At 39.5% G+C, this 14,463-nt stretch overlaps 1 protein-coding gene across 2 annotated transcripts in view; it reads left to right on the top strand.

The window, feature by feature from the left end:
• The window catches only part of srbd1 (S1 RNA binding domain 1), a 427,205-nt gene that overhangs the window by 49,499 nt on the left and 363,243 nt on the right, over window positions 1-14,463 (top strand). For both annotated transcript variants that reach the window (XM_051919628.1, XM_028820290.2), the window contains exons 3-5: window positions 1,435-1,672; window positions 7,498-7,860; window positions 13,020-13,186. In XM_051919628.1, coding sequence (XP_051775588.1) covers window positions 1,435-1,672; window positions 7,498-7,860; window positions 13,020-13,186 — 768 coding nt within the window. The remainder of the gene's footprint in view (window positions 1-1,434; window positions 1,673-7,497; window positions 7,861-13,019; window positions 13,187-14,463) is intronic.

Below are 14,463 nucleotides of genomic sequence, written 5' to 3'. Positions count from 1 at the left end.
CTCTCCTGTGAAGAGTGACAGCATGGGATCCTCAATGCAACTCTCAAAAGATCTGAAAACAAAGATTGTTGAGTCTCATGGTTTAGGGGAAGGCTACAAAAAGCTATCTCAGAGGTTTAAACTGTCAGTTTCAACTGTAAGGAATGGAATCGGGAAATGGAAGGCCACAGGCACAGTTGCTGTTAAACCCAGCAGGTCTGGCAGGCCAAGAAAAATACAGGAGCGGCATATGCGCAGGATTGTGAGAATGGTGACAGACAACCCACAGATCACTTCCAAAGACCTGCAAGAACATCTTGCTGCAGATGGTGTATCTGTACATCGTTCTACAATTCAATGCAATTTGCACAAAGAACATCTGTATGGCAGGGTGATGAGAAAGAAGCCCTTTCTGCACTCACGCCACAAACGGAGACGCTTGTTGTATGCAAATGCTCATTTAGACAAGTCAGATTCATTTTGGAACAAAGTGCTTTGGACTGATGAGACAAAAATTGAGTTATTTGGTCATAACAAAAAGCGCTTTGCATGGCGGAAGAAGAACACTGCACTCCAAGAAAAACACCTGCTACCTACTGTCAAATTTGGTGGAGGTTCCATCATGCTGTGTGGCCAGTTCAGGGACTGAGGCCCTTGTTAAAGTCGAGGGTCAGATGAATTCAACCCAATATCAACAAATTCTTCAGGATAATGTTCAAACATCAGTCACAAAGTTGAAGTTACGCAGGGGTTGGATATTCCAACAAGACAATGACCCAAAACACAGTTCGAAATCTACAAAGGCATTCATGCAGAGGGAGAAGTACAATGTTCTGGAATGGCCGCCACAGTCCCCTGACTTGAATATCATCGAAAATCTATGAGATGATTTGAAGCAGGCTGTCCATGCTGGGCAGCCATCAAATTGAACTGAACTGGAGAGATTTTGTATGAAGAATGGTCAAAAATACCTCCATCCAGAATCCAGACACTCATCAAAGGCTATAGGAGGCGTCTAGAGGCTGTTAGATTAGCAAAAGGAGGCTCAACTAAGAATTGATGTCATATCTCTGTTGGAGTGCCCACATTTATGCACCTGTCTAATTTTGTTATGATGCATATTGCATATTTTCTGTTAATCCAATAAACTTAATGTCACTGCTGAAATACTACTGTTTCCATAAGGCATGTCATATTTTAAAAGGAAGTTGCTACTTTGAAAGCTTAGCCAATGATAAACAAAAATCCAAAGAATTAAGAGGGGTTCCCAAACTTTTTCATATGATTATAACTATTAAAACATTAGTTATTGCATTCATTAATGAAGCAAGAAAAGGTATACTGTTTGATCTTGTTGTGTGTGTTTTTTTTTTTTTTTTTGCAATGGAGTACAACATTAAAAAGTTTAGTATTATCTTACTACTTCACATTATTTTGTGTCTTATCTTCATTTAGAAACCCTGAAGATGAATTTGAAGATGAGGATGAGTGGAAACCTCAGGAAAAAAAGACAAAAGTTAGTAAGAATATATCTGCTTCTCGGCAGAAAACCCGGGCTCCTAAAACAGAAAAGGCAAAAGTTCAGAGAAAGACTGCTGTTAGAAGAAAGAAGGCAGCAAAAGGAGAAGAGACCTCTGTCACCCAAGCACTGGAAAATGAACCAGTGGAACCATTGAAGAACGTCAAGGAAGAGGTATTTCTTTTCATTCCATTTCTATGTACTTGGTTAAAAATGAATAGGAAATGCGTTGTAAAGGGACTGATGCAGAGGAAATCGGAAAACATTCCAGTAGCAATTAAGATGTAGTAGCATTTTAAGGTGCCAGTAAAATTACCATTTGGATCTGTGAAAACGAGCTGTTAGATTTTACAAACATGACCTACATTTGGTTAGCACAGTATTTCTCAACACTCTTAACCTCCATGAAGGCTGATTTTTTTTATTTCAATTTGGCTTTTACTTTCTGAATAGCTATACAAACATCCTAGTATATTCAAACAAAGTTTTTTGTTTGTTTTTTTGTGGAAATTTGTATTTATAAAGGCTAACTTTTCTTAGCTGTACTGACTGACATGAAATGTTATCTGTGATTGGACAGAAAGTTTCTGTCACTTCATATGATTTTAAAATCTGTTGTATACAAGAGCTTTGCAGTTGGCACATCTGAGTTTACTGAAAGCTAGTTTTGTTGCTGAACAGCTGGCTATTGTATCTGCCAATGAACGCTGAATTTGTTCTTAAAACAGTAGCACGGTAATGCAGTAGCTAGTGCTTATTTTATATTAAAAGGAATAATTTTAGAACAGTTTAATCAAACATATTATCTGAATACATGCATTTGTCTATAATTCCACCACTTGCAAATTGTCTAGTATTTGTTTTTCTAATTTGTTTAACTGTTAATGAATTAAATTATGTTTGTGCACTGTCCTCGCCTTGAAATTAGAAGGCATTTTTAGCCCTAGCCATTCGGTTTTAAACAGAGGTCTTCTAGTTGCTTTGTATTAAGAACTCCATTATTATTGTTTTACTAGGTACCCATACCACAGCTATATTACATTCTACAGATTTGACAACCAGAAAATCATACTATACCATGTAATGACTGAATAGGACAGACCACACTTTACAGCACGCTACAGACAGACACAGGACACACACAAGTCCCAAAACACATATTTTATTTTTCCCAGACACACACAGTGCACAAACCACCAGCACTATTGCTCAGTTCTCTTCCCTCTTTTGTCCTTCTTTGTCTTTACTTCTTCTCTGCTGCCTCCATTCCTCTCCCGTAAGCTCTGTCCTCTGCCTCCCAACTCAGGCTCCCCGAATGGAGTGAGGAGGCCCTTTTTATATTGTACCTGGATGTGCTCCAGGTGGGCGGCACGGTGGCGCAGTGGGTAGCGCTGCTGCCTCGCAGTTGGGAGACCTGGGGACCCAGGTTCGCTTCCCAGGTCCTCCCTGTGTGGAGTTTGCATGTTCTCCCCGTGTGTGCGTGGGTTTTCTCCGGGTGCTCCAGTTTCCTCCCACAGTCCAAAGACGTGCAGGTTAGGTGGACTGGCGATTCTAAATTGGCCCTAGTGTGTGCTTGGTGTGTGGGTGTGTTTGTGTGTGTCCTGCGGTGGGTTGGCACCCTGCCCGGGATTGGTTCCTGCCTTGTGCCCTGTGTTGGCTGGGATTGGCTCCAGCAGACCCCCGTGACCCTGTGTTCGGATTCAGCGGGTTGGAAAATGGATGGATGGATGGATGTGCTCCAGGTGCTCCTTGATGACCTTCCTGCAGCACTTCCTGGTGTGGCGGAAATGCTGCCTGGACACCCGGAAGCACATCGGGTGTACCTAGTTCCTGTTCCAGCAGCACTTCCTGGTGTGGCGGAAGTGCTGCATTCCATGGCTCTTGAACCATCCGGGCTCCCCCTGGCGGTGGCCTCGGGCCCCAACAGGGTTGAGTTTCCAGGTGGGCTGCCCTCTTCCATCCCGGGGAAGATATTGCCTCTCTCCCAGTCCTTTCATTCTCCAGGCATCCTGGTGGGGCAAAGTCCCCAGTTGTCTTCCACAATAGATAGATAAATAAATAATTAAAAAAAAAAAAGAAATATATACTGTATGTGTAATATAAATATATATATATATATATATATATATATATATATATATATAATATACACACACATACAGGTGCTGGTCATAAAATTAGAATATCATGACAAAGTTGATTTATTTCAGTAACTCCATTCAAAACGTGCAACTTGTATATTAGGTTCATTCATTACACACAGATGATGTATTTCAAATGTTTATTTCTTTTAATGTTGATGATTATAACTGACAACTAATGAAAGTCCCAAATTCAGTATCTCGGAAAATTAGAATATCAATTAAGACCAATGCAAAAAAGATTTTTAGAAATGTTGGCCAATTGAAATGTATGAACATGAAAAGTATGAGCATGTACAGCACTCAATATTTAGTTGGGGCTCCTTTGGCCTGGATTACTGCAGCAATGCGGTGTGGCATGGAGTCGATCAGTCTGTGGCACTGCTCAGGTGTTATGAGAGCCCATGTTGCTCTGATAGTGGCCTTCAGCTCTTCTGAGTTGTTGGGTCTGGCGTATTGCATCTTCCTCTTCACAATACCCCATAGATGGTTAGCCGTGTTTGCTGGCCAATCAAGAATAGGGATACCATGGTCCTTAAACCAGGTACTGGTAGCTTTGGCACTGTGTGCAGGTGCCAGGTCCTGTTGGAAAATGAAATCTGCATCTCCATAATGTTCGTCAGCAGCAGGAAGCATGAAGTGCTCTAAAACTTCCTGGTAGACGGCTGTGTTGACCTTGGACCTCAGAAAACACAATGGACCAACACCAGCAGATGACATGGCACCCCAAACCATCACTGACTGTGGAAACTTTACACTGGACCTCATGCAACGTGGATTCTGTGCCTCTCCTCTCCTCCTCCAGACTCTGAGACCTTGATTTCCAAAGGAAATGCAAAATTTACTTTCATCAGAGAACATAACTTTGGACCACTCAGCAGCAGTCCAAAGGCGAGACGCTTCTGACGCTGTCTCTTGTTCAAGAGTGGCTTGACACAAGGAATGCGACAGCTGAAACCCATGTCTTGCATACGTCTGTGCGTGGTGGTTCTTGAAGCACTGACTCCAGCTGCAGTCCACTCTTTGTGAATCTCCCCCACATTTTTGAATGAGTTTTGTTTCACAGTCCTCTCCAGGGTGCGGTTATCCCTATTGCTTGTCCACTTTTTTCTACCACATCTTGTCCTTTCCTTCGCCTCTCTATTAATGTGCTTGGACACAGAGCTCTGTGAACAGCCAGCCTCTTTAGCAATGACCTTTTGTGTCTTGCCCTCCTTGTGCAAGGTGTCAATGGTCGTCTTTTGGACAACTGTCAAGTCAGCAGTCTTTCCCTATGATTGTGTAGCCTACAGAACTAGACTGAGAGACCATTTAAAGGCTTTTGCAGGTGTTTTGAGTTAATTAGCTGATTAGAGTTTGGCACCAGGTGTCTTCAATATTGAACCTTTTCACAATATTCTAATTTTCCGAGATACTGAATTTGGGACTTTCATTAGTTGTCAGTTATAATCATCAACATTAAAAGAAATAAACATTTGAAATACATCAGTCAGTGTGTAATGAATGAATCTAATATACAAGTTTCACTTTTTGAATGGAATTACTGAAATAAATCAACTTTTATGCGGTGGTGTGCTGGGGAGGCAGCATAAAGAAGAGGGATGCCTCACGCCTGGACAAACTGGTGAGGAAGGCAGACTCTATTGTAGGCATGGAGCTGGACAGTTTGACATCCGTGGCAGAGCGACGAGCACTGAGCAGGCTCCTGTCAGTCATGGAGAATCCACTGCATCCACTGAACAGGATCATCTCCAGACAGAGGAGCAGCTTCAGCAACAGACTGCTGTCACTGTCCTGTTCCACTGACAGACTGAGGAGATCGTTTCTCCCCCACATTATGCGACTCTTCAATTCCACCTGGGGGGGTAAACGTTAACATTATACAAAGTTATTGACTGTTCTACCTGCCTCGCACTCTCCACCTTGCACTTTTTAACTTGCACTGTGTTTTTATCACTCGTTAATTAATATTGTTTTTATCAGTATGCCGCTGCTAGAGTATGTGAATTTCCCCTTGGGATTAATAAAGTATCTATCTCAATCTCTATCTATCATTGTGCCTTCTGACTGTGATAAAAGTTGGTAACAAAAGTTTACACGGCCTTTTTGAAATTCCAGATGTTCTTTATGTAAAGGAATATCAGACATTATTTTCACCAATGTACTCAAACATTTTAATTTTATTTCCAAAAAATGTGTGTTCTGTCACAGAGCACTTAGATGGACCAAGTTTAGTGCTGGGAATTGCACTGTGAAAAGATCATCTGCTTACACTGATACCTCCTTGAGAGATAAATGTAGCTGAGGTGCTTTTAGTACTCTACCAGTTATAATCTCCAGATGTTGTGGACTGGGAAGAAGTTGTGGAAAGTTACAGAGAGCTCAATTCAAAAGGGCCAGTGTTGAGCAGATAACCACCCGCCTGTCCAAGATCTCGCAGTTGTGGGGTCTTAACATGCCAGGGTAACACTTTTTGTAATATTAGGATAATATTGTTTTGATGCAGTATACCAATTAGGGTATAAATAGGAGTTTTGCTGCTCCTTTCTAGAAGTCTCTCTAAAACATAAAATGTTATCTGGCATTCTCCCGGCAGAGCCCAAGAAGGGCTTTCTCATGAATAAAATCAAGCACTATATAATAAAATGGAAAGGCGAGTACTGAACCATGATAATAATGATAAAATTGTATATGAAAGATTAATACATCATAAGCAGGTTGCTTGTGTGAGTTCAAACCTTATTAAATACATTTTCTACAGTAACACAGAGAAAATCAGTTTATCTTTACTGCCACCTACTAATTGATCAATTGGTTTAGTTTTTAGGTGTCTTCACATATAATGCAAGAAGCACCTTCTGTGATAGCCATGTGTACTTGACTGTTCACTTGAAACAACTTGGCCCTCTGTGGACCGATTTGTTGAAATGTGGCACAGTTATTCTTCAAAGAAATTTGTCAAGACAATTCAATTTTCATTGAGATATGTTGGGACAGATCACACTGTTCAAAGTTTTGAAATTTTTAAAAAGCATTGGGGAATCTGCTCGTCGGCCTTGACACTGTGAAATGTCTTGTGCAGCTTCAGCTACAGATTAGTTTACTGTTTCAATTGCCTTTGTAGCAGTTACACCAACTTGTATATTTTCCTCCTTGACTTGCCAGCTGCTTGAATCTCCAGTACAATGCCACAGCAAAGGCCCTCGCATGTAAGCAGGTTATATAGTAGGACTGTTCTTCTCTTCTATCACTACAGGCCTATTTGGTTTATATTTGTAAACACATTGCATTGTAAAGTGCTGTTAAGAAGCATGTATTTAATGTAGTTTACTAACATAAGTACAGTAATTGCATTCTGTTGTTGTTATGTTTGAATATGACTGATTGTTACAAAAATATTTAATAAACAAAAATGTGATAACTGACTCTTTGATGAAGCAAATAAAAAATGTGAAATGCATCTCCTTTCATATCAGTTAACTTAGTCGCTGAACGCACCTGAATGTTACACCATACATAAATTTTCTTATTGCTTTGTTAAAAGATCATGTAAAAAGAGTTGTTTTCGCATTCAGCCTTTACAGCAGCAAAAACTTTTTGTATCTCCTGATATTTAACAGATTTTTTTTTTTATGTTGCATTGTATGCCTTATTGGATCTGGGAAGGAACTGCAGTTTTTTCAGCCTCTATACTTAAAGGTTGTTTAGTTGGTTTCCATTTTTCTTTTGAGGAATAATTTATTTTTTCTTGGTCTCAGACTTAAAATGTTTCTTTACCAAGGTATTCTGAGCAGCTTAATACTTTTTGGCATTTGTGTTGATTACTCTAGGTTAACAAGCACTTTATTACTTTTGCAGAGGTTGTCATTTGCTTTGCCAAATGTTGAACACAGTGAGCGGGAGCAGGTTTCTGATGCACCAGTCAAAGAGGAAATAGGCAGTCCTGCAAAGAAAATATCCACACCAGGGAAGAAAAGAGTCACTTCTAAAGTTTCGGCCAAGCATGAACAAAAGAGTGCAGTAGGTTTTTCAACAGAAGAACCATGCTGCAGCTCTTTGTCATCAGCTGCAAAGAAAGAGGAGCAAGAAGAGGACTTTAATTTTCATGAGTCACCTTTAAAGAAGATGAAAACCAGCAAGTGTCCTGAAGGAAAGCCAGTCAAATTTTGTAAATCTCGGGACAAAGACAATGACTTGAAAATGAACTGGGATTTAATTCAGGTATATTTTATTATGATATTGTTCTTTTTGTCCATCAGTACATTCTTTGTTATTTACATTTTTGTTTGTTAAATCATGACAATTTTCCAAATTGGAAACCCAGATCATTACACTTATTAACCACCTCCATCTAAAATAAGAATATTAGCAAACATGATGCTAATAACAGGCCTGTGCCTGAAGTCGTTGTGTTAATAGGCTGACCAGAGTCAGCTAATGTAATCACTTTCTATCACAACACACAATTATTGAGCCTTTTTTTTTATTTTGCTTTTCTCATGCTGTATTAATATTGCAAAAAATAGTTTTGTTCCTCAAGTCTTTCCCAACAGCATATATACTGTAACAAAGGCGGTATATAGGTGCCTGACCCGACACGGGAGGCATGTATAAAATAAATGAACTTTTTATTTCTCTTCACCCGTGGGGCACATCTTCCCCGTAATCCCCATAGGCACAACACACAAATGTAAATCATCACACTCCTCTCTTCTACCGCCACTCCTCCACAAGCTTTGTCCTCCTCCACCCGACTCTGGCCGCTGAGTGGTGGTTGCTGGCTTCTTATATGGCCCACCCAGAAGTGCTCCAGGTACTTGATCACCTGCTTCCAGTTGCACTCCCGGGTGGGGCTGAAGATTCGTCCCGTTGGGCTCAGGACCCCATGCAGCGCCACCTGGTGGCCACCCCACATCCCAACAGGGCTGTGGAGAACTCCATCTCCCAAGGAGCCCTGCGGGAGGCTGAGGCACTGATCCAACCCAGGGATGGGGGGGTGGGGGTGGGGTGGCCGTTCAGCGTCCAGGGGAGGTGTTACACCATCCAGGGCTGCTCCCCCTGAATATATAGTGAAGGGGCGTCCCAGCCGGGTCCGCCACAATACCTAAATAATTCCTAATATATTTCTACACTGTCCAAGGACATGCTGGTTAGGCGAATTGACATTGTTAAATAGGCCCTAGTGTGCGTGTGTGTGTGTGTGTGTGTGTGTGTGTGTGTGTGTGTGTGTGTGTGTGTGTGTACATTTGTGTGTTCACCCTGAGATAGACTGTCACTGTCCTGGGATTGTTCCTACCTTGCACCTTATGTTTGCTGTGATAAGTTCCAGCTAACCTTGCGACCCCACCCTTGTTTAGCGGGTCTACAAAATGGTTAATTGGATGAATATATGGCTACTAACTAACTAATAAAAATGCAGAGGTTACAGAAATAAAAGAAGAAAATGTTTGGTTCTGTCAGCACCGGCAATGAAGTAAATGAAACCGGTAAGGAAAAGAAGATACCAGATGCAAATGTCTTATAATACAACCAATATATTTCAGTTTTTATTGTTTCAACTAAATTGGATCAAGCTGTTTTATCGAAGTTGTAACTTTTCATTTAGACAGAGCCAAACCAATCCAGTTGACGTTTTAAACGTCTTGTTGTGTGTTTAAAACATAGGGTACACAGAACAATGAAGCTCCATCAACCTTAACTCCTTAGTAACAATAGTACAGTACCAACAATGACACATAAATGATACGTAGCAATACGTGTCTGTCTATCTATCCATCCATCGAGGTGAAAAAACTATCGAACGCGTCAACATTTTCTCAATTATTGGCAATGTCATTAACAAAAATACATTATCATTAAAAGTTGTAGGACTCTCCAAATGTGTTGCTGTTGTTTTTAATTGTTTTATAACATGTTAAAAAGGCTTATTTTTTGTAACGTACATAATGTTAATAATCACATATAACAGATACCTAAACTAAAGTTTTACCAAACCATCCATCCATCCTCTTCCGCTTATCCGAGGTCGGGTCGCGGGGGCAGCAGCTTGAGCAGAGATGCCCAGACTTCCCTCTCCCCGACCACTTCTTCTAGCTCTTCCGGGAAAATCCCGAGGCGTTCCCAGGCCAGCCGGGAGACATAGTCCCTCCAGCGTGTCCTGGGTCTTCCCCGGGGCCTCCTCCCAGTTGGACGTGCCCGGAACACCTCACCAGGGAGGCGTCCAGGAGGCATCCTGATCAGATGCCCGAGCCACCTCATCTGACTCCTCTCGATGCGGAGGAGCAGCGGCTCTACTCTGAGCTCCTCCCGGATGACTGAGCTTCTCACACTATCTTTAAGTTTTACCAAACATTTTTTGTTATTTATTTTTCAGACTGGGCTATGACATTGTTTGCTAGTAAGGTATTATCAGTGTTTTTTGAGGTTTTAATTGTGAACACATATTAATGTCAACTGGTTTTATTAATAACCTATAACTTTACATATTTTAATATATACACTTATTACACCACTTATCATGGCCTGCATCAAAGCTAAAAACTGTTTTAACTTTATTATATGAATATTTAATAATTTTAATTTTTTTGTGAATTTAGGTGCACCAAAATCTCATTTTTTCCCATCTTAGAGTTGTTTTGAACATTTGCCCCAAAATATTTATATGCCAGTATGGTTTGGTTTGAGTGCACATCTGCATCATTTTTTAAGAGTGAATATATATAGATATAGATGGTACTGTTAAACTACTGTAATTGAAGCATATTTATGCACAATACTATATAGGGTAAGGAACTTTGTTTTCACATATGTGGGAATACAAGGTATGCCTGTTTATGAAAAGTAAAAATACATTTTTGCAATGTAGAAAAACTGCTGTCTTTAAATTGAGTAAATTATTAAGCAATTTCTGTGTGTCTCCTCAGATGTCTTCTGCAGAGCTTCACAAATTAGTTATTGTCAGAATCCTAGTATAGAATCCTAAAGACTATGTGTGAAATCTGTTTTCTCTAACAGTATTTAATGCTCAACTGTATTCGTCACCATATATGCATAGGCGGGATAACACAAGAAAGATGATGCAATGAAAATAAGAAAATTCCTAGTTGTCTGATCTTGCATAAAATATCTTTTTTTGTCTTTAAACCTTGATAAGTTAGCTTGGAAGCACAGAGTTACTTTCTTTTGTCCTTCTGTCATGCTTTATTTCACAGGCTTAGTTTACAAACTGCAGTCTGAGATTACAGCCCCTTCAAATTCTGTCTTCTATTATAGCTACAAGGATGGAATGTGCTTTGATTTGGGGTTTTTAAAAGCTATGACATCACATGTAATTCTGTCTTCTGGCAGATCCAGCCGTTACACCCTGCTTGCTAGCCTTCACATTTATATGCAAAGTAAATAGCCAGTCAGCCAGTCACCAAAAAGGACATCCCACTGCTTGCAAAATTCTTGGATATCTTCATTTAGTATTGTTCCCTACTGAAATGATTAAAAAAAGACAAACTACCTATCAGTATTCAACTTTAAATGACAACATTTGTGTGACGTAGCTCTTCCCTTTTCGCGACATATCAATCAGTAAAAGCCGGCATCGAACTTTGACGTTTTTGAAGTCATACAAAACATTTCTTTCAAGGATTAAAACTTGTAGCTGTCTTTCTATATATATTTTTAATAATGAGCACAAGCTAACTTTATTGAACCCATGTAAGTCTACAAGCACAAATGCTTTCACAGTCACTGGAAAAAAAGAATAGTTTTAGCAAGTCTTGGTCTAGTGCTTTATACTAAATTAAATAAAGATTACAGTGCAGTAAATCATTTTAGTCTTGTTATTATCCACCAAAATATCACATTTTTCAATTTGATTTGAAATGTGTACATGAGTTAAAAGTAACATGTTTATTTTTGAATGAATAAGTGTTTATAATATACCCATTTTTAACAGTATAATGCTTTCAGTGGCGACTCTTACCTGATATTCTGTCAAGTTTTCTAATATTTCTTACTAGATTAGACTGCAGCCATCCAGTAACTTTGAACAATAGAAATACATTTAATATAGACTAGCCGTTCCTCCTGCGTAGTAGTGAAACATGACCAACTTTAAAAATCAATAAACAAAAAGGTATCGCTAGCTAAGCGGAGGCAAGTTATGCTCCAAAACAGAGGTAAACCGATTTTCCACTCCTGACGTCACGCTTCCCCCTCCCCTCGGCTTGCAGCCTCTATCTCGGATTAGCGTGAATATATCATTCCTGCAAGCGAACGGTGATTCTTGGCGCAATGAGAGAAGTTGCAAAATCAACTGGAATGTTCAACCAAATTCTAGAAAAAAAAAAACCCGATCTAAATCCATTAAGTAGTTCTCTCATTCGCTAGCTAAGCGTATGTAAGATACGCCCCGAGGCTGGCGCGTGAGTAAGGAGGGCCCCGCCCCAAAAAATAGAAGTATGGAATATGCCTTTGAGCATTCCCAGTCTAAGTATTTTTGCACAGCACCACTACTATACTGCACCCTTCCACAGTTCAAATGCCGCTGACTATGGAAAGTTCTTTTGTTGTGGAGTCGCACCACGATCCCCGACCACTGATGTAGTGACAACACATGTATTAAACAGATCCCTGCAGAATTTGTTTAGTGCCTAAAATTATCAGATGCAGTGTAGCTGCTGATCTTACCGGAGACTAATCTAACACGGGGTCAGTTATGGCACTTTTCTCAGTCTCCTCAATTACAGTATATTATTGTATGTGAACTCATGAAGTCATTTGGTTAATTCAGGGTAAGGTAAGAGAGAGAGAGAGAGAGAGGAAGGATTTGATAATGGTACATTGCCGCACCCATCACACAACAAACCACCTGGATTGTGATCCGAGGGCAGCGGGTGACACCTCAGCTGTGTTTTATGTTAGTCATTAATAGAGTGTGTTATAGCAGTTTTCTGTTGGCTAAAATGAGACAAATAGAGCAGTCATGTGTATGGCACAGTGCTGACCTTCATCTTTAAGTTAGCTGGAAAGATAAGACGACATTGCATATCTGCTACTTTTTTCTGTTTATCACCTCTACATAAACCTTGGGAAGGAAAGCAGCTTAAAGCTATTATATGGGACTTTTATTATAATATTTTTTCATATTGATTTTGTGTATTTTATTGAATGATGTTATCTTGAACTGCATGGCCTGCAATTTCAAAGATGAAAACTGCTGATTTATAAACACTTTATAAAGACATATCGGTACAATGTATTTTTCATATAGAATGCAAATTTCAAAGTGCAGTGTGTATACAACTGTACCTGTATGTATCTCTAAGGCAAAATATTTGTAGCAGGTCTACAACAAGTTTGTTGAAAGCTATGTTTTTTGATTGCAGGTTTTGTCTGAGAAGACTGCTGTAGATCCCTGGGTATGTGGAAATGTAGTTACTTTGTTCAATGAAGACAATACAATTCCATTTATTGTTCGCTATAGAAAGGAGCTAATCAATTATATGGATGCAGATGCAGTCAGAGATATACAGATGCACCTTGAAGAGCTAAGGTAAAAAAGTAATGCCTTCTAACTTTCTCATTATATGTGAAAAATAACATTGAAATCTAATAGAGGAATGCGTAATGATTAGGGGACAGCATACAGGATGGGGCAGGTTTGTGGCAGATGAAATTTAATGTAAGTAAATGTGAAGCATTACACATGGGAAATAACAACATTAGGTTTAAAATTTTTGCATACACAATGGAACATCTTATGAGAAGGATTTAGGAGTTGAAGTGGACTTTTCAAACTATCAATTGCCAGACAGTGTTCAGAAACCATCAAGAAGGCTACCAGAATGTTAGGTTATATTGCCAAATGTGTAGAGTACAAGTGAAAGGAGGTTATGCTAAAGCTTTATTACACACTGATTAGATCTCATCTGGAGTAATGTGTGCAGTTTTGGTCTCTGGGCTAGAAAAAGGACAAAGCCGTGCTAGAAAAAGTCTAGAGAAGAACATCTAGTCTGATACCAGTGCTATAGGAGTTGAGTTAGGGCTGAGCCTTTTTAGTTTAATCAAAAGAAGGAGATTGAGGGAGGACTTGATTGAAGTGTTTAAAATTTATGAAGGGAATTAGTACAGTGGATCAAGACCATTACTTTAAAAGGAGTTCATCAAGACCATCGGGACACAATTGGAAATTTTGTTAAAGAGTAAATTTTGCACAAACATTAGGAGGTTTTTCTTCATTCAGAGAACCACAGACATATTGAATAAGCTACCAAGTAGTGTGATAGACATTAGGACTTTAGGAGCCTTCTGAGCTCGACTTGATGTTATTTTGGGAGAATTAAATGGATAGGTGTAGCAATCTTTTTTTGAGCTGAATGGCCTGTTCTGGTCTAGACTATTCTAATTTTCTAATGATTTACTGAAAGAAAGTGTTCAATTAATTCTTTTAAAAAAATCCTAAGCTTTGGATTTGCTTTGGTTTCAGTGAATAATATAGAAATGGTAACATTTAACATAACAAAAATGATATTGTGGATGAGGTGGCTCCAAATACAAAAACTTATTTGCAGAAGTATGGATTTTGTTCGATGCCTGGATAATGATTCTTGAATTATGTGTACATAGGTCATTTAAAACTTATAGGGTCAGATGCAGAGTAGCAGAGAAAGTACTGTGGCAGTGGATCAAGACCAAGCTACGTAGTACAGTACCAAGAGGAGACATTCCTAAGTGCCATCTCAGTGAAAAGCGGAACAAGATCAGTACCAAGTTTAACTAATTTGCAGCTAGTCTTGTTTTGGCTTCATATTTCTCCTCAGTTTGCTCTGC

Source organism: Erpetoichthys calabaricus, chromosome 15 (assembly GCF_900747795.2).
Source record: "Erpetoichthys calabaricus chromosome 15, fErpCal1.3, whole genome shotgun sequence".
In the NCBI taxonomy this organism is placed as follows: domain Eukaryota; kingdom Metazoa; phylum Chordata; class Cladistia; order Polypteriformes; family Polypteridae; genus Erpetoichthys; species Erpetoichthys calabaricus.
This window is presented reverse-complemented; position numbering and strand designations above follow the sequence as displayed.